General features: G+C 46.6%; 1 protein-coding gene across 4 annotated transcripts in view; it reads right to left on the bottom strand.

Annotated features, from left to right (window-relative positions):
- Window positions 1-10,018: 10,018 nt before the first annotated feature.
- The window catches only part of tmem214 (transmembrane protein 214), a 74,686-nt gene continuing 61,547 nt past the window's right edge, over window positions 10,019-23,157 (bottom strand). Inside the window, exons 16-18 of one of the 4 annotated variants that reach the window (XR_005475961.1) lie at window positions 16,734-16,885; window positions 10,416-12,285; window positions 10,019-10,384 (exon numbers count right to left, since the gene is read on the bottom strand). Coding sequence is in view for 1 of the 4 variants with exons in the window: in XM_038986723.1 (XP_038842651.1) it covers window positions 12,162-12,285; window positions 16,734-16,885 (276 nt within the window). In the remaining 3 variants the exon portion in view is untranslated. Of the gene's footprint in view, window positions 12,286-16,733; window positions 16,886-23,157 lie in introns of all 4 variants that reach the window. The other 3 variants (XR_005475962.1, XR_005475960.1, XM_038986723.1) reach the window with 3 other exon arrangements.

The raw sequence follows: 23,157 nt of genomic DNA, 5'->3' as shown, positions 1-23,157 counted from the left end.
GGGGTTGGGGAGGGCTGTCCTTTAAACAGAGATGGGTTGAGGAGGGCTGTCCTTTAAACAGAGAGGGGTTGGGGAGAGGTTGGGGAGGGCTGTCCTTTAAACAGAGATGGGTTGAGGAGGGTTGTCCTTTAAACAGAGAGGGGTTGGGGAGGGGTTGGGGAGGGCTGTCCTTTAAACAGAGATGGGTTGAGGAGGGCTGTCCTTTAAACAGAGAGGGGTTGGGGAGGGGTTGGGGAGGGCTGTCCTTTAAACAGAGATGGGTTGAGGAGCGCTGCCCTTTAAACAGAGAGGGGTTGAGGAGGGCTGTCAGCATGGCCACTGCCCTTTAAACAGAGATGGGTTGAGGAGGGTTGTCCTTTAAACAGAGAGGGGTTGGGGAGGGCTGTCCTTTAAACAGAGATGGGTTGAGGAGCGCTGCCCTTTAAACAGAGAGGGGTTGGGGAGCGCTGCCCTTTAAACAGAGAGGGGTTGGGGAACACTGTCAGCATGGCCACTGTCCTTTAAATATGTCACTCATTGCTTCTAGCCACACCTCACTAGTTTTGTCTCACCTGGACTACTGTTCAGTCAGGTGCCACAAAAAGGGAATTAGGAAAATTGCAATTGGCTCAGAACAGGGCAGCATGGCTGGCACTTGGATAGTGTTGCCAACTGTCCCGTATTAGATGTCCCTTATATTGAGCTAAATGAGTTTGTCCCATACGGGACCTCCCTTGTCCTGTATAATCATCCAATCACAGTATAGCGTAAACGCGCCAATTCCTGCAAAGTCATTTCTGTTGTTCGGTCGGTTCGGCAGATTAACGAAATATGGATAAACCTGCAAAAAAAATAAGACTGTACAGCTACAACAAACAGGGAGCAAAACAGACGTGTGTTAAGCCCGTCAGTGGTGACTCGACGAAAGCTTTCTGTACTTTAAGCTGTCGGGAGGGGCCATGGAGGGGAGAATGACCTAACTCAGCATGCATCCACAGAAATGCACAAGAAGGCCACGCTAGCTAAAGGTGCTAGCAATATCGGTGCATTCTTCATGACGTCTACTGCGGAAACGGACAATTGGAAAACACCACTCCGTTCACCAGTCATTGAGCAGTGCCAACAATCCCATTCTGAAAGCTAATTGCCCAGCTCACATAGCTCATAACGCCTGCGATCAGCGGTCAGTGGATATGGAGACAATTGTTTTAAAGATCTACAGCCACTTCTCAGTATCTGCTTCCCGAAGAGAGGAACTGCGTACATTTATTTGCCTTTGTTGACATTGCGTGTTGTGAAATTCTGCGACATGTTTGCACACGATGGCTCTCTTCATCCAGCTGTCGATGGTCTCCTGCTGGCTCTACATCATACTCCCTTGAGGAGACCTGTCCTGTGCCTCTGAAGAGTTTTGTTGAGTATGAAGAAAAGTAACGGAAGCTGCTGAGATTTATCTCTGCTTTTTCCACAACGTGGGGTGTGTATTTGACCAACTCGTAAAAAAGCTGGCGAAAACAACGCTCTGCATCACAGATGTTTACGAGGAAGTTCAACATGAAGATGCTTCAGCGGAAACATCTTAAGGTTTACCAGACCAGCTGACAACCACTGTCAGCACAAAGGACCAAGCAGCTGATGGACAAACCACTGTCAGCACAAAGGACCAAGCAGCTGATGGACAAACCACTGTCAGCACAAAGGACCAAGCAGCTGATGGACAAACCACTGTCAGCACAAAGGACCAAGCAGCTGATGGACAAACCACTGTCAGCACAAAGGACCAAGCAGCAACAGGAAGCTATATGACACATTACATACATTGACAGGTGGTTTGATTTCTCCCCAGAACATGTAATGGTGAAACTGATGGGCCTCTATGAGGAGCTCTCCTTGGTGGTGGTTGCCCTCAATGACAGAGACAGTCTGGACCAACTCTATGGAGAGTTTTGTGCTGGGAGGAAATACAGAAAGCCAGACAGGATACCACAAAATCCACCAGTGAGAAGTGGGTGGCAGTTTACCAAAACCTAGAAAAAGCCAACTTGATCAACATGTTCAGGATTGTCTCATTTGTCCTCAGTGTGCCAGGCTCAAATGCCTTTGTAGAGAGGATTTTCTCCCTGATTACCATTAAATGGTCAGAATCAAGAAACAGATGCAGCACAGAGCTGATCAAAAATGAACTTCAAATATCTGGGAACTGTGACTTGTCATGTAAGGACTTCTCTCTGGCTTTGCAAGAGGACAAAGGACTGCTTGAATCAGTCAAGAACAGCAACAACAAGTAGACTTGGTGACTCATGCCCCTCTTTTCCATTTTAAATGTTTTGTTTTATTTCTGTAAAGGCCCAAATTGTGATTTATTTTATCATTTATTTTGAGGTTTATTCACACAAGATTACATAATGATACAGTTTTAGTAAAGCCATAGACTAAATGGAATATACAAATGTTTTTCCTTTCCAATTGAATAAGAATATACACTGTATATTCATTCCCATACCACCACACCGTACCCACAGCACCGTGCACTGGCACCACCTTCTGGCCCTTATTTGGTAGTGAGAAAGTTGGCAGCCCTTCCCTTGGATGTACAGAGAGCTAACAATATGCCAATCTCTCATGGCTCAAAGTGGAGGAGAGATTGACTTCATCACTACTTGTTACTTGTGAGAGGTATTGACATGTTGAATGCACCGAGCTGTCTGTTTGAACTACTGGCACACAGCTCGGACACAAATGCGTACCACACAAGACATGCCACCAGAGGTGTCTTCACAGTCCCCAAGTCCAGAACAGACTATGGGAGGCACACATTACTACATAGAGCCATGACTACATGGAACTCTATTCCACATCAAGTAACTGATGCAGCAGTAGAATCAGATTTATAAAACATGAAATGGAACAGCGGGGACTGTGAAGAGTCAAACACACAGGCAAAGACACACATACACATGATAAGACAAGCACTCTACACACATGTACGTTGTATTGTAAATATGTGATAGTGGAGTAGTGGCCTGGGGAAAGTGTTATTTAATGTAAAGTAATTTTTATTGTATATAACTGCCTTAATGTTGCTTGACCCCAGGAAGAGTAGCTGCTACCTTGGCAGGAACTAATGGGGATCCATAATAAACCCCAGGAAGAGTAGCTGCTGCCTTGGCAGGAACTAATGGGGATCCATAATAAACCCCAGGAAGAGTAGCTGCTGCCTTGGCAGGAACTAATGGGGATCCATAATAAACCCCAGGAAGAGTAGCTGCTGCCTTGGCAGGAACTAATGGGGATCCATAATAAACCCCAGGAAGAGTAGCTGCTGCCTTGACAGGAACTAATGGGGATCCATAATAAACCCCAGGAAGAGTAGCTGCTGCCTTGGCAGGAACTAATGGGGATCCATAATAAACCCCAGGAAGAGTAGCTGCTGCCTTGGCAACAGGAACTAATGGGGATCCATAATAAACCCCAGGAAGAGGAGCTGCTGCCTTGGCAGGAACTAATGGGGATCCATAATAAACCCCAGGAAGAGTAGCTGCTGCCTTGACAGGAACTAATGGGGATCCATAATAAACCCCAGGAAGAGTAGCTGCTGCCTTGGCAGGAACTAATGGGGATCCATAATAAACCCCAGGAAGAGTAGCTGCTGCCTTGGCAGGAACTAATGGGGATCCATAATAAACCCCAGGAAGAGTAGCTGCTGCCTTGGCAGGAACTAATGAGGATCCATAATAAACCCCAGGAAGAGTAGCTGCTGCCTTGGCAGGAACTAATGGGGATCCATAATAAACCCCAGGAAGAGTAGCTGCTACCTTGGCAGGAACTAATGAGGATCCATAATAAACCCCAGGAAGAGTAGCTGCTGCCTTGGCAGGAACTAATGGGGATCCATAATAAACCCCAGGAAGAGTAGCTGCTGCCTTGACAGGAACTAATGGGGATCCATAATAAACCCCAGGAAGAGTAGCTGCTGCCTTGACAGGAACTAATGGGGATCCATAATAAACCCCAGGAAGAGTAGCTGCTGCCTTGGCAGGAACTAATGGGGGTCCATAATAAACCCCAGGAAGAGTAGCTGCTGCCTTGGCAGGAACTAAATGGGGATCCATAATAAACCCCAGGAAGAGTAGCTGCTGTCTTGGCAGGAACTAATGGGGATCCATAATAAACCCCAGGAAGAGTAGCTGCTGCCTTGGCAGGAACTAATGGGGATCCATAATAAACCCCAGGAAGAGTAGCTGCTGCCTTGGCAGGAACTAATGGGGATCCATAATAAACCCCAGGAAGAGTAGCTGCTGCCTTGGCAGGAACTAATGGGGATCCATAATAAACCCCAGGAAGAGTAGCTGCTACCTTGGCAGGAACTAATGGGGATCCATAATAAACCCCAGGAAGAGTAGCTGCTGCCTTGGCAGGAACTAATGAGGATCCATAATAAACCCCAGGAAGAGTAGCTGCTGCCTTGGCAGGAACTAATGGGGATCCATAATAAACCCCAGGAAGAGTAGCTGCTGCCTTGGCAGGAACTAATGGGGATCCATAATAAACCCCAGGAAGAGTAGCTGCTACCTTGGCAACAGGAACTACTGGGGATCCATAATAAACCCCAGGAAGAGTAGCTGCTGCCTTGGCAGGAACTAATGAGGATCCATAATAAACCCCAGGAAGAGTAGCTGCTGCCTTGGCAGGAACTAATGGGGATCCATAATAAACCCCAGGAAGAGTAGCTGCTGCCTTGGCAGGAACTAATGGGGATCCATAATAAACCCCAGGAAGAGTAGCTGCTGCCTTGGCAGGAACTAATGGGGATCCATAATAAACCCCAGGAAGAGTAGCTGCTGCCTTGGCAGGAACTAATGGGGATCCATAATAAACCCCAGGAAGAGTAGCTGCTGCCTTGACAGGAACTAATGGGGATCCATAATAAACCCCAGGAAGAGTAGCTGCTGCCTTGGCAGGAACTAATGGGGATCCATAATAAACCCCAGGAAGAGTAGCTGCTGCCTTGGCAACAGGAACTAATGGGGATCCATAATAAACCCCAGGAAGAGGAGCTGCTGCCTTGGCAGGAACTAATGGGGATCCATAATAAACCCCAGGAAGAGTAGCTGCTGCCTTGACAGGAACTAATGGGGATCCATAATAAACCCCAGGAAGAGTAGCTGCTGCCTTGGCAGGAACTAATGGGGATCCATAATAAACCCCAGGAAGAGTAGCTGCTGCCTTGGCAGGAACTAATGGGGATCCATAATAACCCACAACAAGAGTAGCTGCTGCCTTGGCAGGAACTAATGGGGATCCATAATAAACCCCAGGAAGACAAGCTGCTGCCTTGGCAGGAACTAATGGGGATCCATAATAAACCCCAGGAAGAGTAGCTGCTGCCTTGGCAGGAACTAATGGGGATCCACAATAAACCCCAGGAAGAGCATCTGCTGCCTTGGCAGGAACTCATGGGGATCCATAATAAATACTACACCCACCAAACGTACCTCAGTCTGTTCAAGAACGTTTTGTGGTTAATGTGTCATTCAGTACAAGCCGTTCTGCAAAGTACCCAACGTTCAAGAGAACTGAACGAAACCCCAGACTCATTGCAGAGAATAAACTAACGTCTGTGGGCGTTGCGTAGAGTTTGGCTGGAGCAATGAGTCTGGGTAGCCAGCCAATCATAACCAAGCATGTCGAAACATAAAGACCACTACAAATTGTCCTCATCTTATATGAGCACTTTCACAAGGATAATTATACACTATCGTTCTTTATCTCTCACACACTGACACAGAATGGGGCTGGAGTCTTTATTAGAAATCATTTACATATGTATAAAGTAACAAATTAACAACAGAAACCCTACATAAATCAGTCGTAACAGGGAGAAAGGGGAGGGGGGACTAGGACGGAGGTCCATCATCACCCCAACACACACACACACAGAACATCAGCCTTCAAGTAAACAGAGCGAAGCAGCACTAGTCCAGTCTCAGTGTTTATTAGCTCAGTGGGTTAGCACTGTCAGGGGAGGAGAGACAGGAGAGAGAGAGGAGAGAGAGAGACGAGGAGAACGGAGAGACAGGAGGAGACGAAGAGAGAGGGTTTGATTTCAGGAGCAAGACGCCCCCTCCCCCTTAACAAAGCTCCTATATTTATAAACATGAATAACCAGTTTATGACCCTGAATACAGCGCTTATAACCCTCCCTCTAATAAACAACACGTTTATAAATCAGTCTTTATAGAAAAGAGAGGGAGGGGATCCCAGAAAGAGGAGGTGGAGATAGAGGGAGAGGATCTGAGAGAGAGAGATAGATCTGTTTGTGTCTGTAAAATGTATTATGCAAGACAAGGCGGTGGAAATGACTTACTATGCAAATACTGATATAATAACCATCATAAGTAAAGTTGGAGTTGCGTGACATGTTGTGTGATCCTCCCACTACGACTCAGGAAACCATGCAGTTTATTAGGCTACACATGAAATAAGTTATGAAGAACTTCCCAGGGGGGTGAAAGAGCACGGTGATGAGCTTGATGCTGCTTTACAATAAATATCCAGGGTCTTATCCTGGTGACATGATGATCGATGCTTCACTGACATTTGACAAATATCTCTCTGATCCATAATAATGTCCCCATGTAGACTAGCCTACCGGCATCCTCTCTGATCCATAATAATGTCCCCATGTAGACTAGCCTACCGGCATCCTCTCTGATCCATAATAATGTCCCCATGTAGACTAGCCTACCGGCATCCTCTCTGATCCATAATAATGTCCCCATGTAGACTAGCCTACCGGCATCCTCTCTGATCCATAATAATGTCCCCATGTAGACTAGCCTACCGGCATCCCCTCTGATCCATAATAATGTCCCCATGTAGACTAGCCTACCGGCATCCTCTCTGATCCATAATAATGTCCCCATGTAGACTAGCCTACCGGCATCCTCTCTGATCCATAATAATGTCCCCATGTAGACTAGCCTACCGGCATCCTCTCTGATCCATAATAATGTCCCCATGTAGACTAGCCTACCGGCATCCTCTCTGATCCATAATAATGTCCCCATGTAGACTAGCCTACCGGCATCCCCTCTGATCCATAATAATGTCCCCATGTAGACTAGCCTACCGGCATCCCCTCTGATCCATAATAATGTCCCCATGTAGACTAGCCTACCGGCATCCTCTCTGATCCATAATAATGTCCCCATGTAGACTAGCCTACCGGCATCCTCTCTGATCCATAATAATGTCCCCATGTAGACTAGCCTACCGGCATCCTCTCTGATCCATAATAATGTCCCCATGTAGACTAGCCTACCGGCATCCTCTCTGATCCATAATAATGTCCTCATGTAGACTAGCCTACCGGCATCCTCTCTGATCCATAATAATGTCCCCATGTAGACTAGCCTACCGGCATCCTCTCTGATCCATAATAATGTCCCCATGTAGACTAGCCTACCGGCATCCTCTCTGATCCATAATAATGTCCCCATGTAGACTAGCCTACCGGCATCCTCTCTGATCCATAATAATGTCCCCATGTAGACTAGCCTACCGGCATCCTCTCTGATCCATAATAATGTCCCCATGTAGACTAGTCTACCGGCATCCTCTCTGATCCATAATAATGTCCCCATGTAGACTAGCCTACCGGCATCCTCTCTGATCCATAATAATGTCCCCATGTAGACTAGCCTACCGGCATCCTCTCTGATCCATAATAATGTCCCCATGTAGACTAGCCTACCGGCATCCTCTCTGATCCATAATAATGTCCCCATGTAGACTAGCCTACCGGCATCCTCTCTGATCCATAATAATGTCCCCATGTAGACTAGCCTACCGGCATCCTCTCTGATCCATAATAATGTCCCCATGTAGACTAGCCTACCGGCATCCTCTCTGATCCATAATAATGTCCCCATGTAGACTAGCCTACCGGCATCCTCTCTGATCCATAATAATGTCCCCATGTAGACTAGCCTACCGGCATCCTCTCTGATCCATAATAATGTCCCCATGTAGACTAGCCTACCGGCATCCTCTCTGATCCATAATAATGTCCCCATGTAGACTAGCCTACCGGCATCCTCTCTGATCCATAATAATGTCCCCATGTAGACTAGCCTACCGGCATCCTCTCTGATCCATAATAATGTCCCCATGTAGACTAGCCTACCGGCATCCTCTCTGATCCATAATAATGTCCCCATGTAGACTAGCCTACCGGCATCCTCTCTGATCCATAATAATGTCCCCATGTAGACTAGCCTACCGGCATCCTCTCTGATCCATAATAATGTCCCCATGTAGACTAGCCTACCGGCATCCTCTCTGATCCATAATAATGTCCCCATGTAGACTAGCCTACCGGCATCCTCTCTGATCCATAATAATGTCCCCATGTAGACTAGCCTACCGGCATCCTCTCTGATCCATAATAATGTCCCCATGTAGACTAGCCTACCGGCATCCTCTCTGATCCATAATAATGTCCCCATGTAGACTAGCCTACCGGCATCCTCTCTGATCCATAATAATGTCCTCATGTAGACTAGCCTACCGGCATCCTCTCTGATCCATAATAATGTCCCCATGTAGACTAGCCTACCGGCATCCTCTCTGATCCATAATAATGTCCCCATGTAGACTAGCCTACCGGCATCCTCTCTGATCCATAATAATGTCCCCATGTAGACTAGCCTACCGGCATCCTCTCTGATCCATAATAATGTCCCCATGTAGACTAGCCTACCGGCATCCCCTCTGATCCATAATAATGTCCCCATGTAGACTAGCCTACCGGCATCCTCTCTGATCCATAATAATGTCCCCATGTAGACTAGCCTACCGGCATCCTCTCTGATCCATAATAATGTCCCCATGTAGACTAGCCTACCGGCATCCTCTCTGATCCATAATAATGTCCCCATGTAGACTAGCCTACCGGCATCCTCTCTGATCCATAATAATGTCCCCATGTAGACTAGCCTACCGGCATCCTCTCTGATCCATAATAATGTCCCCATGTAGACTAGCCTACCGGCATCCTCTCTGATCCATAATAATGTCCCCATGTAGACTAGCCTACCGGCATCCTCTCTGATCCATAATAATGTCCCCATGTAGACTAGCCTACCGGCATCCTCTCTGATCCATAATAATGTCCCCATGTAGACTAGCCTACCGGCATCCTCTCTGATCCATAATAATGTCCCCATGTAGACTAGCCTACCGGCATCCTCTCTGATCCATAATAATGTCCCCATGTAGACTAGCCTACCGGCATCCTCTCTGATCCATAATAATGTCCCCATGTAGACTAGCCTACCGGCATCCTCTCTGATCCATAATAATGTCCCCATGTAGACTAGCCTACCGGCATCCTCTCTGATCCATAATAATGTCCCCATGTAGACTAGCCTACCGGCATCCTCTCTGATCCATAATAATGTCCCCATGTAGACTAGCCTACCGGCATCCTCTCTGATCCATAATAATGTCCCCATGTAGACTAGCCTACCGGCATCCTCTCTGATCCATAATAATGTCCCCATGTAGACTAGCCTACCGGCATCCTCTCTGATCCATAATAATGTCCCCATGTAGACTAGCCTACCGGCATCCTCTCTGATCCATAATAATGTCCCCATGTAGACTAGCCTACCGGCATCCTCTCTGATCCATAATAATGTCCCCATGTAGACTAGCCTACCGGCATCCTCTCTGATCCATAATAATGTCCCCATGTAGACTAGCCTACCGGCATCCTCTCTGATCCATAATAATGTCCCCATGTAGACTAGCCTACCGGCATCCTCTCTGATCCATAATAATGTCCCCATGTAGACTAGCCTACCGGCATCCTCTCTGATCCATAATAATGTCCCCATGTAGACTAGCCTACCGGCATCCTCTCTGATCCATAATAATGTCCCCATGTAGACTAGCCTACCGGCATCCTCTCTGATCCATAATAATGTCCCCATGTAGACTAGCCTACCGGCATCCTCTCTGATCCATAATAATGTCCCCATGTAGACTAGCCTACCGGCATCCTCTCTGATCCATAATAATGTCCCCATGTAGACTAGCCTACCGGCATCCTCTCTGATCCATAATAATGTCCCCATGTAGACTGGCCTACCGGCATCCTCTCTGATCCATAATAATGTCCCCATGTAGACTGGCCTACCGGCATCCTCTCTGATCCATAATAATGTCCCCATGTAGACTAGCCTACCGGCATCCTCTCTGATCCATAATAATGTCCCCATGTAGACTAGCCTACCAGCACCATCTGCCAGCTGTTGGCTAGAGCGCGCATGCCAAGACCAGAGTAAACACATATGTTGGTTATTTCACCTCGCTAGCGACAGACTGTTGGTTATTTCCCCTCGCTAGCGACAGACTGTTGGTTATTTCACCTCGCTAGCGACAGACTGTTGGTTATTTCACCTCGCTAGCGAGAGACTGTTGGTTATTTCACCTCGCTAGCGACAGACTGTTGGTTATTTCACCTCGCTAGCGACAGACTGTTGGTTATTTCACCTAGCTAGTGACAGACTGTTGGTTATTTCACCTAGCTAGCGACAGACTGTTGGTTATTTCACCTCGCTAGCGACAGACTGTTGGTTATTTCACCTCGCTAGCGACAGACTGTTGGTTATTTCACCTCGCTAGCGACAGACTGTTGGTTATTTCACCTCGCTAGCGACAGACTGTTGGTTATTTCACCTCGCTAGCGACAGACTGTTGGTTATTTCACCTCGCTAGCGACAGACTGTTGGTTATTTCACCTCGCTAGCGACAGACTGTTGGTTATTTCACCTCGCTAGCGACAGACTGTTGGTTATTTCACCTCGCTAGCGACAGACTGTTGGTTATTTCACCTCGCTAGCGACAGACTGTTGGTTATTTCACCTCGCTAGCGACAGACTGTTGGTTATTTCACCTCGCTAGCGACAGACTGTTGGTTATTTCACCTCGCTAGCGACAGACTGTTGGTTATTTCACCTCGCTAGCGACAGACTGTTGGTTATTTCACCTCGCTAGCGACAGACTGTTGGTTATTTCACCTCGCTAGCGACAGACTGTTGGTTATTTCACCTCGCTAGCGACAGACTGTTGGTTATTTCACCTCGCTAGCGACAGACTGTAGGTTATTTCACCTCGCTAGCGACAGACTGTAGGTTATTTCACCTCGCTAGCGACAGACTGTAGGTTATTTCACCTCGCTAGCGACAGACTGTTGGTTATTTCACCTCGCTAGCGACAGACTGTTGGTTATTTCACCTCGCTAGCGACAGACTGTTGGTTATTTCACCTCGCTAGCGACAGACTGTTGGTTATTTCACCTCGCTAGCGACAGACTGTTGGTTATTTCACCTCGCTAGCGACAGACTGTAGGTTATTTCACCTCGCTAGCGACAGACTGTAGGTTATTTCACCTAGCTAGCGACAGACTGTTGGTTATTTCACCTAGCTAGTGACAGACTGTTGGTTATTTCACCTAGCTAGTGACAGACTGTTGGTTATTTCACCTAGCTAGTGACAGACTGTTGGTTATTTCACCTAGCTAGTGACAGACTGTTGGTTATTTCACCTAGCTAGTGACAGACTGTTGGTTATTTCACCTAGCTAGTGACAGACTGTTGGTTATTTCACCTAGCTAGCGACAGACTGTTGGTTATTTCACCTCGCTAGCGACAGACTGTTGGTTATTTCACCTCGCTAGCGACAGACTGTTGGTTATTTCACCTAGCTAGCGACAGACTGTTGGTTATTTCACCTCGCTAGCGACAGACTGTTGGTTATTTCACCTAGCTAGTGACAGACTGTTGGTTATTTAACCTAGCTAGTGACAGACTGTTGGTTATTTAACCTAGCTAGTGACAGACTGTTGGTTATTTAACCTAGCTAGCGACAGACTGTTGGTTATTTCACTTGGTAATGTAAACACATTTCCCATGCCAATAAAGCCCATGAGAGAGTCAGAGAGAGATGGCTAAGGGAGGAGGGAGGAGGCCAAAGCAATGCAAGCAAAGAGTCTCAGACTGTGTGTTTAAAGCGTGTATGTGCATAAAGTATATGTGTGTATCTGTGTGTGTATCAGTATATATGTGTGTGTGTGTGTGTGTGTGTGTGTGTGTGTATCAGTATATGTGTGCGTATCAGGTCTGGAGCCGGTCTTGTATCCAGGTCTTGATGGCGTTGGTGGTGTCTTGTAGCAGGAGCCAGGTAGAGTTGGTCAGAGAAAGGGCGTAGGTCTGGAGACATGATACAGACACCTCCCCACTGGAACACACAGACGGAAAAATACAGAATTAATACACAAATACCCAGGAACAATCACACCACATTTACTGTGTTCTAGTACCACAGAGAGATACCCAGGAACAATCACACCACTATTAAACACATTTACTGGATAATTAACAGAAGCGATATGGCAATCTCTTTTAACCTGATGAGGACAGAGGGCGCTGTTTTCACTTTGGGGGAAAATCGTGCCCAATTTAAAACGGCCTCGTACTCAATTCTTGCTCGTACAATATGCATATTATTATTGGATAGAAAACACTCTCTAGTTTCTAAAACCGTTTGAATTATATCTGTGAGTAAAACAGAACTCCTTTTGCAGCAAACTTCCTGTCAGAAAGTGAAAAATCTGAAATCGATGCTCTGTTCTAGGATCTGCCTATAAATGTGCTTGATATGTATGAGTATACATGCACTTCATACGCCTTCCACTAGATGTCCCATAGGCTGTGAGAGGTGAAATGGGGTTTCTAGGTGTTTCTATGGTGAAAAGAGAGCTCTTGGAATGACATGACCCCAGAATTCCTCTGTCCAGGAAGCGCATAGAGGTCACCGGTAATGGCTTCTGAAAAGCAATCGTTATAGACGTGTTATATCTCCGGCTTTGATTTTATTTGATAAATGTGATCATATCATCGTAAAGTATGTTTTTTCAATATAGTTTCATCAGATTATTGAAATATTTTCGGGAGTTTAGGCGTCTTGCGTTCTCTGGGTATGGTGAAGATGGAGAGCTACGCGCCACTTGGCTAGTTAGCTTGCTAATTCGAGAGGGAAGAAGGCCGTTCTAAAACCAAACAACGATTGTTCTGGACAAAGGACACCCTTGTACAACATTCTGATGGAAGATCATCAAAAGTAGGACCCATTTTATGATGATATTTCATATATCTGTCGGAATATGTTGACAATTATTTTGCGCCCAGATTTGGGCTCTCTCTCGTTATAACGTAAACTGCATGTCGTAATGAAGTTATTTTTAGAATTCTAACACGGCGATTTCATTAAGAACTAGTGTATCTATCATTTCCTATACAACATGTATTTTTTAGTAAAGTATATGAATAGTTATTTGGTCAGAATAGGTGAGTGTCATAAAAATATCCGGACATTCTAGGAAAAAGATGCTACGTTAGCACAATGTATAACCACTGATTTCAGCTCTAAATATGCACATTTTCGAACAAAAAAGAAGTGTATTGTATAACCTGATGTTATAGGACTGTCATCTGATGAAGCTTATCAAGGTTAGTCAAATGATATATCTTTTGCTGGTTTGTTTCGATCGCTAACTTTTGCTGCGGGTAAATGGCTTGTGTTTCTGGCTATTGTGGTAAGCTAATATAACGCTATATTGTGTTTTCGCTGTAAAACACTTAATAAATCGGAAATATTGGCTGGATTCACAAGATGCTTGTCTTTCATTTGCTGTACACTATGTATTTTTCAGAAATGTTTTATGATGAGTATTTAGGTATTTGACGTTGGTGTCTAATTATTCTGGCTGCTTTCGGTGCAATTTCTGATTGTAGCTGCAATGTAAACTATGATTTATACCTGAAATATGCACATTTTTCGAACAAAACATAGATTTATTGAATAACATGTTATAAGACTGTCATCTGATGAAGTTGTTTGTTGGTTAGTTTGGTTGGTTTTGTGCATGCTACCTGTGCTGTGAAAAATGTTAGTGCTTTTTTGTATTTGGTGGTGAGCTAACATAAATATACGTGCTGTTTTCGCTGTAAAACATTTTAAAAATCGGACATGTTGGCTGGATTCACAAGATGTGTACCTTTCATTTGCTGTATTGGACTTGTTAATGTGTGAAAGTTAAATATTTCTCAAAAATATTTTTTGAATTTCGCGCTTTGCCTTTTCAGTGGAATGTGGGAGGAGTTCCGCTAGCGGAACCCCGGTGCCAGACAGGTTAACTTTGGTAATTTATACAAATGTATTGATATTAAAGGTCTTCATGGATCCACCTGTACCCGAGACCCGGTGACCCGAGGGGTCCGGATCCACCTGTACCCGAGACCCGGTGACCCGAGGGGGTCCGGATCCACCTGTACCCGAGACCCGGTGACCAGAGGGGGTCCGGATCCACCTGTACCCGACACCCGGTGACCAGAGGGGGTCCGGATCCACCTGTACCCGACACCCGGTGACCAGAGGGGGTCCGGATCCACCTGTACCCGACACCCGGTGACCCAGGGGGTCCGGATCCACCTGTACCCGACACCCGGTGACCCAGGGGGTCCGGATCCACCTGTACCCGAGACCCGGTGACCCAGGGAGTCCGGATCCACCTGTACCCGAGACCCGGTGACCAGAGGGGGTCCGGATCCACCTGTACCCGAGACCCGGTGACCCAGGGGGTCCGGATCCACCTGTACCCGAGACCCGGTGACCAGAGGGGGTCCGGATCCACCTGTACCCGAGACCCGGTGACCCGAGGGGGTCCGGATCCACCTGTACCCGAGACCCGGTGACCCGAGGGGGTCCGGATCCACCTGTACCCGAGACCCGGTGACCAGAGGGGGTCTGGATCCACCTGTACCCGAGACCCGGTGACCCAGGGGGTCCGGATCCACCTGTACCTGAGACCCGGTGACCCAGGGGGTCCGGATCCACCTGTACCCGAGACCCGGTGACCCAGGGGGTCCGGATCCAGAATTCTAAATAATGTTCTGGGTTGGATCTGATTTTCACGGGTCTTGGGTATGTGTAATTTGAACTGACTTGTCTGGAAGGGCCTGTACAGATCCGAACACGACTGCTGCAGTAGACAGAGAGGGAGAGATTTGTATTTATGCTGCTGCTCTTGCTTTTCACCAGAGCGGAGCGTGTATCTTGTTGGCCAGTCAGAAGTCAAGTGGTACCAGACTACAGTCATAAAGCCTCGCTCCATGTGTGACAAAAGTTAGGAGATATCTGATCAATGGAAGATGGAATGAAAAGTTAAAGGAGAAGGAGAAGGATGGGCCACAACGACCAAGAGCCAACAGGTCGCCTGCTACTTGGTGTTCTGAATGGAGTTGTTGGAATTGTTAACTTCTTGCTGCACGGATCCCTTTTACGGGATCATTTTTGTAAACAACCGATGAATTGGCAGCGCGCCAAACTCAAAAATAATCCTAAAAATATTTATAATCATGGAATCACAAGTGAAATATACCAAAACACAGCTTAGCTTGTTGTTAATCCACCTATCGTGTCAGATTTTGAAAATATGCTTTACAGGGAAAGCATATTGTGAGTATCAATCACTGCTAGAAAAGCTAGCCTTAAATTAGCTTGGTCACGAAAGTTAGAAAAGCAATAAGATTAATCGCTTACCTTTGATAATCTTCGGATGTTTGTACTCACGAGACTCCCAGTTACACAATAAATGTTATTTTTGTTCGATAAAGATTAGTTTTATAACCAAAAATCGCCATTTGGTTTGCGCGTTATGTTCAGAAAACCACAAGCTCGTTACGGTCCTGAAGGGCAGACGAAAATTCCCAAAAGTATCCGTAATGTTCGTAGAAACATGTCAAAGGTTTTTTATAATCAATCCTCAGGTTGTTTTTAACATACATAATCGATCTTATTTTAACCGGACGGTAAACTGTTCAATACTACAGAGAAAGAAAATGTCGAGCCAAATCTCTCCTGCGCAGGAAACAATAAAAGGACACCTGGTCATCCACTGACACGTTTTGATAATCTCGCTCATTTTTCAAAATAAAAGCCTGAAACTATGTCTAAAGCCTGGTCACAGCCTGAGGAAGCCATTGGAAAAGAAATCTGGTTGATACGCCTTTAAATGGAGGAGGGGCAAGCAATGGAACAAGGATACAAATTTTAAAAAGCACTTCCGGGTTGGAGTTCCTCAGGTTATCGCCTGGAAAATCAGTTCTGTTATACTCACAGACAATATTTTGACAGTTTTGGAAACTTTAGAGTGTTTTCTATCCTAATCTGTCAATTGTATGCATATTCTAATATCTGAGCCTGAGAAATAGTCCGTTTACCTTGGGAACGTTTTTTCCCAAATATAAAAATTCTGCCCCCTAGCTTCAAGAGGTTTTAACTGTAGGATGAGAAAGCACATGCAGCCTCAATTAGCCTATCTAACGTTAGCTGAACTAGTTTCTCCCAGGTTAATGCATTCAACACGGGTACTACGTAATCATATTTGATAAGTAACCTATTCGTCTACTATAGCGCGAGACTACTTGGTTGGTTGCTGTCTCTCGTGTCTCCCTCACCGGGTCAGTACGGCCCCTCCCCCGCCTGCTAGAGCCCCACCCCTCTCCCTCCTCTCGTGCTTTATCAGCTCCGGTTAATTAAGTAGCTTAAATTACTTTTCTGCTGCTTCCCTCACTCAGATCAGACCGAGTATAGATCCTGTACTGTTAGATGGGAGGGGTACCTACCTGCAGGAGTCGTGCAGTGCCGTCCAGGCCTGTACTATTAGATGGGAGGTGTGTGAGAGAGCTGGCAGCAGGTAGTTGGTATGGAGGAACAGTAACAGCTGCTTCAGGTAGTCAATCAGCAGGAACACACTGTCCGGAGTGCTGGAACTCAGCTGGAGAACAGACAACACAATTAAACATTCCACCCCCCCATCACGTTACAGCCCCATTCCATCCCCCCATCTCCATACAGCCCCATTCCATCCCCCCCCCCATCTCCATACAGCCCCATTCCACCCCCCCCCATCTCCATATAGCCCCATTCCACCCCCCCCCCATCTCCATACAGCCCCATTCCACCCCCCCATCTCCATACAGCCCCATTCCACCCCCCCATCTCCATACAGCCCCATTCCACCCCCATCTCCATACAGCCCCATTCCACCCCCATCTCCATACAGCCCCATTCCACCCCCCCATCTCCATACAGCCCCATTCCACCCCCCCCCCATCTCCATACAGCCCCATTCCACCCCCCCCCATCTCCATATAGCCCCATTCCACCCCCCCCATCTCCATATAGCCCCATTCCACCCCCCCCATCTCCATATAGCCCCATTCCACCCCCCATCTCCATACAGCCCCATTCCACCCCCCATCTCCATACAGCCCCATTCCACCCCCCATCTCCATACAGCCCCATTCCACCCCCCCATCTCCATACAGCCCCATTCCACCCCCCCATCTCCATACAGCCCCATTCCACCCCCCCATCTCCATACAGCCCCATTCCACCCCCCCATCTCCATACAGCCCCATTCCACCCCCCCCATCTCCATACAACCCCATTCCACCCCCCCCATCTCCATACAACCCCATTCCACCCCCCCATCTCCATACAGTCCCATTCCACCCCCCATCTCCATACAGCCCCATTCCACCCCCCCCATCTCCATACAGCCCCATTCCACCCCCCCCATCTCCATACAGCCCCATTCCACCCCCCATCTCCATACAGCCCCATTCCACCCCCCCATCTCCATACAGCCCCATTCCACCCCCCCCCCCCCCCCCCCCCCCCATACAGCCCCATTCCACCCCCCATCTCCATACAGCCAGGCTGCACATGTATGGAGCCTTGTTTAAAACCAGTCAGATGTCCTCCTTCATACCATTGTTATCTAGGTCCCCAGAGTCAGATGTCCTCCTTCATACCATTGTTATCTAGGTCCCCAGAGTCAGATGTCCTCCTTCATACCATTGTTATCTAGGTCCCCAGTCAGATGTCCTCCTTCATACCATTGTTATCTAGGTCCCCAGAGTCAGATGTCCTCCTTCATACCATTGTTATCTAGGTCCCCAGAGTCAGATGTCCTCCTTCATACCATTGTTATCTAGGTCCCCAGAGTCAGATGTCCTCCTTCATACCATTGTTATCTAGGTCCCCAGTCAGATGTCCTCCTTCATACCATTGTTATCTAGGTCCCCAGTCAGATGTCCTCCTTCATACCATTGTTATCTAGGTCCCCAGAGTCAGATGTCCTCCTTCATACCATTGTTATCTAGGTCCCCAGAGTCAGATGTCCTCCTTCATACCATTGTTATCTAGGTCCCCAGTCAGATGTCCTCCTTCATACCATTGTTATCTAGGTCCCCAGAGTCAGATGTCCTCCTTCATACCATTGTTATCTAGGTCCCCAGAGTCAGATGTCCTCCTTCATACCATTGTTATCTAGGTCCCCAGTCAGATGTCCTCCTTCATACCATTGTTATCTATGTCCCCAGAGTCAGATGTCCTCCTTCATACCATTGTTATCTAGGTCTCCAGTCAGATGTCCTCCTTCATACCATTGTTATCTAGGTCCCCAGTCAGATGTCCTCCTTCATACCATTGTTATCTAGGTCCCCAGAGTCAGATGTCCTCCTTCATACCATTGTTATCTAGGTCCCCAGAGTCAGATGTCCTCCTTCATACCATTGTTATCTAGGTCCCCAGAGTCAGATGTCCTCCTTCATACCATTGTTATCTAGGTCCCCAGAGTCAGATGTCCTCCTTCATACCATTGTTATCTAGGTCCCCAGTCAGATGTCCTCCTTCATACCATTGTTATCTAGGTCCCCAGAGTCAGATGTCCTCCTTCATACCATTGTTATCTAGGTCCCCAGAGTCAGATGTCCTCCTTCATACCATTGTTATCTAGGTCCCCAGTCAGATGTCCTCCTTCATACCATTGTTATCTAGGTCCCCAGTCAGATGTCCTCCTTCATACCATTGTTATCTAGGTCCCCAGTCAGATGTCCTCCTTCATACCATTGTTATCTAGGTCCCCAGAGTCAGATGTCCTCCTTCATACCATTGTTATCTAGGTCCCCAGAGTCAGATGTCCTCCTTCATACCATTGTTATCTAGGTCCCCAGAGTCAGATGTCCTCCTTCATACCATTGTTATCTAGGTCCCCAGAGTCAGATGTCCTCCTTCATACCATTGTTATCTAGGTCCCCAGTCAGATGTCCTCCTTCATACCATTGTTATCTAGGTCCCCAGAGTCAGATGTCCTCCTTCATACCATTGTTATCTAGGTCCCCAGAGTCAGATGTCCTCCTTCATACCATTGTTATCTAGGTCCCCAGAGTCAGATGTCCTCCTTCATACCATTGTTATCTAGGTCCCCAGAGTCAGATGTCCTCCTTCATACCATTGTTATCTAGGTCCCCAGAGTCAGATGTCCTCCTTCATACCATTGTTATCTAGGTCCCCAGAGTCAGATGTCCTCCTTCATACCATTGTTATCTAGGTCCCCAGTCAGATGTCCTCCTTCATACCATTGTTATCTAGGTCCCCAGTCAGATGTCCTCCTTCATACCATTGTTATCTAGGTCCCCAGTCAGATGTCCTCCTTCATACCATTGTTATCTAGGTCCCCAGTCAGATGTCCTCCTTCATACCATTGTTATCTAGGTCCCCAGTCAGATGTCCTCCTTCATACCATTGTTATCTAGGTCCCCAGAGTCAGATGTCCTCCTTCATACCATTGTTATCTAGGTCTCCAGTCAGATGTCCTCCTTCATACCATTGTTATCTAGGTCCCCAGTCAGATGTCCTCCTTCATACCATTGTTATCTAGGTCCCCAGAGTCAGATGTCCTCCTTCATACCATTGTTATCTAGGTCCCCAGAGTCAGATGTCCTCCTTCATACCATTGTTATCTAGGTCCCCAGAGTCAGATGTCCTCCTTCATACCATTGTTATCTAGGTCCCCAGTCAGATGTCCTCCTTCATACCATTGTTATCTAGGTCCCCAGAGTCAGATGTCCTCCTTCATACCATTGTTATCTAGGTCCCCAGAGTCAGATGTCCTCCTTCATACCATTGTTATCTAGGTCCCCAGTCAGATGTCCTCCTTCATACCATTGTTATCTAGGTCCCCAGAGTCAGATGTCCTCCTTCATACCATTGTTATCTAGGTCCCCAGAGTCAGATGTCCTCCTTCATACCATTGTTATCTAGGTCCCCAGTCAGATGTCCTCCTTCATACCATTGTTATCTATGTCCCCAGAGTCAGATGTCCTCCTTCATACCATTGTTATCTAGGTCTCCAGTCAGATGTCCTCCTTCATACCATTGTTATCTAGGTCCCCAGTCAGATGTCCTCCTTCATACCATTGTTATCTAGGTCCCCAGAGTCAGATGTCCTCCTTCATACCATTGTTATCTAGGTCCCCAGAGTCAGATGTCCTCCTTCATACCATTGTTATCTAGGTCCCCAGAGTCAGATGTCCTCCTTCATACCATTGTTATCTAGGTCCCCAGAGTCAGATGTCCTCCTTCATACCATTGTTATCTAGGTCCCCAGTCAGATGTCCTCCTTCATACCATTGTTATCTAGGTCCCCAGTCAGATGTCCTCCTTCATACCATTGTTATCTAGGTCCCCAGTCAGATGTCCTCCTTCATACCATTGTTATCTAGGTCCCCAGAGTCAGATGTCCTCCTTCATACCATTGTTATCTAGGTCCCCAGAGTCAGATGTCCTCCTTCATACCATTGTTATCTAGGTCCCCAGAGTCAGATGTCCTCCTTCATACCATTGTTATCTAGGTCCCCAGAGTCAGATGTCCTCCTTCATACCATTGTTATCTAGGTCCCCAGAGTCAGATGTCCTCCTTCATACCATTGTTATCTAGGTCCCCAGAGTCAGATGTCCTCCTTCATACCATTGTTATCTAGGTCCCCAGAGTCAGATGTCCTCCTTCATACCATTGTTATCTAGGTCCCCAGTCAGATGTCCTCCTTCATACCATTGTTATCTAGGTCCCCAGTCAGATGTCCTCCTTCATACCATTGTTATCTAGGTCCCCAGTCAGATGTCCTCCTTCATACCATTGTTATCTAGGTCCCCAGTCAGATGTCCTCCTTCATACCATTGTTATCTAGGTCCCCAGTCAGATGTCCTCCTTCATACCATTGTTATCTAGGTCCCCAGAGTCAGATGTCCTCCTTCATACCATTGTTATCTAGGTCTCCAGTCAGATGTCCTCCTTCATACCATTGTTATCTAGGTCCCCAGTCAGATGTCCTCCTTCATACCATTGTTATCTAGGTCCCCAGAGTCAGATGTCCTCCTTCATACCATTGTTATCTAGGTCCCCAGAGTCAGATGTCCTCCTTCATACCATTGTTATCTAGGTCCCCAGAGTCAGATGTCCTCCTTCATACCATTGTTATCTAGGTCCCCAGTCAGATGTCCTCCTTCATACCATTGTTATCTAGGTCCCCAGTCAGATGTCCTCCTTCATACCATTGTTATCTAGGTCCCCAGTCAGATGTCCTCCTTCATACCATTGTTATCTAGGTCCCCAGTCAGATGTCCTCCTTCATACCATTGTTATCTAGGTCCCCAGAGTCAGATGTCCTCCTTCATACCATTGTTATCTAGGTCCCCAGAGTCAGATGTCCTCCTTCATACCATTGTTATCTAGGTCCCCAGTCAGATATCCTCCTTCATACCATTGTTATCTAGGTCCCCAGAGTCAGATGTCCTCCTTCATACCATTGTTATCTAGGTCCCCAGAGTCAGATGTCCTCCTTCATACCATTGTTATCTAGGTCCCCAGAGTCAGATGTCCTCCTTCATACCATTGTTATCTAGGTCCCCAGTCAGATGTCCTCCTTCATACCATTGTTATCTAGGTCCCCAGTCAGATGTCCTCCTTCATACCATTGTTATCTAGGTCCCCAGAGTCAGATGTCCTCCTTCATACCATTGTTATCTAGGTCCCCAGAGTCAGATGTCCTCCTTCATACCATTGTTATCTAGGTCCCCAGAGTCAGATGTCCTCCTTCATACCATTGTTATCTAGGTCCCCAGAGTCAGATGTCCTCCTTCATACCATTGTTATCTAGGTCCCCAGAGTCAGATGTCCTCCTTCATACCATTGTTATCTAGGTCCCCAGTCAGATGTCCTCCTTCATACCATTGTTATCTAGGTCCCCAGTCAGATGTCCTCCTTCATACCATTGTTATCTAGGTCCCCAGTCAGATGTCCTCCTTCATACCATTGTTATCTAGGTCCCCAGAGTCAGATGTCCTCCTTCATACCATTGTTATCTATGTCCCCAGAGTCAGATGTCCTCCTTCATACCATTGTTATCTAGGTCCCCAGAGTCAGATGTCCTCCTTCATACCATTGTTATCTAGGTCCCCAGTCAGATGTCCTCCTTCATACCATTGTTATCTAGGTCCCCAGAGTCAGATGTCCTCCTTCATACCATTGTTATCTAGGTCCCCAGAGATTATTTAATTTAATTTAAAAAAAAAACAACTTTTGGAACAGTATTAGTCACATTGTTTCAGAATCCCACAGCATGTGTTGGTAGGACGTTTTTAAACAGAAATGTACTTAGTATACAAATATACAATATTCTGTGTCATGTGAGAATAGTATACAATATTCTGTGTCATGTGAGAATAGTATACAATATTCTGTGTCATGTGAGGGTAGTACACAATATTCTGTGTCATGTGAGGGTAGTACACAATATTCTGTGTCATGTGAGAATAGTACACAATATTCTGTGTAATGTGAGGGTAGTACACAATATTCTGTGTCGTTTAGAAATTGCCACCAGTGGGGGTCAGAGTTGAACAGGTCAGTGCAATGACTGGAAGTGTATGGAATGTTCTGGTAGACTTCCAGTCATTTGGCTAACACTAGTTAACATTACCTCGCAAAACTACCTCCAATGTCCTTCATACTGGATGCTGAGACATTCTAATTGGTCTCCATGAAATCAGACTGGGGAAATATATGGAGAGCTTCATCGCCAAAATCCTGAAGTATCCCTTTAACATTTACCACCAAACGGTATCACCACCACCAAACGGTATCACCACCACCAAACGGTATCACCACCACCAAACGGTATCACCACCACCAAACGGTAT

This window comes from Salvelinus namaycush, unplaced genomic scaffold, assembly GCF_016432855.1.
Source record: "Salvelinus namaycush isolate Seneca unplaced genomic scaffold, SaNama_1.0 Scaffold564, whole genome shotgun sequence".
Classification (NCBI taxonomy): Eukaryota; Metazoa; Chordata; class Actinopteri; order Salmoniformes; family Salmonidae; genus Salvelinus; species Salvelinus namaycush.
This window is presented reverse-complemented; position numbering and strand designations above follow the sequence as displayed.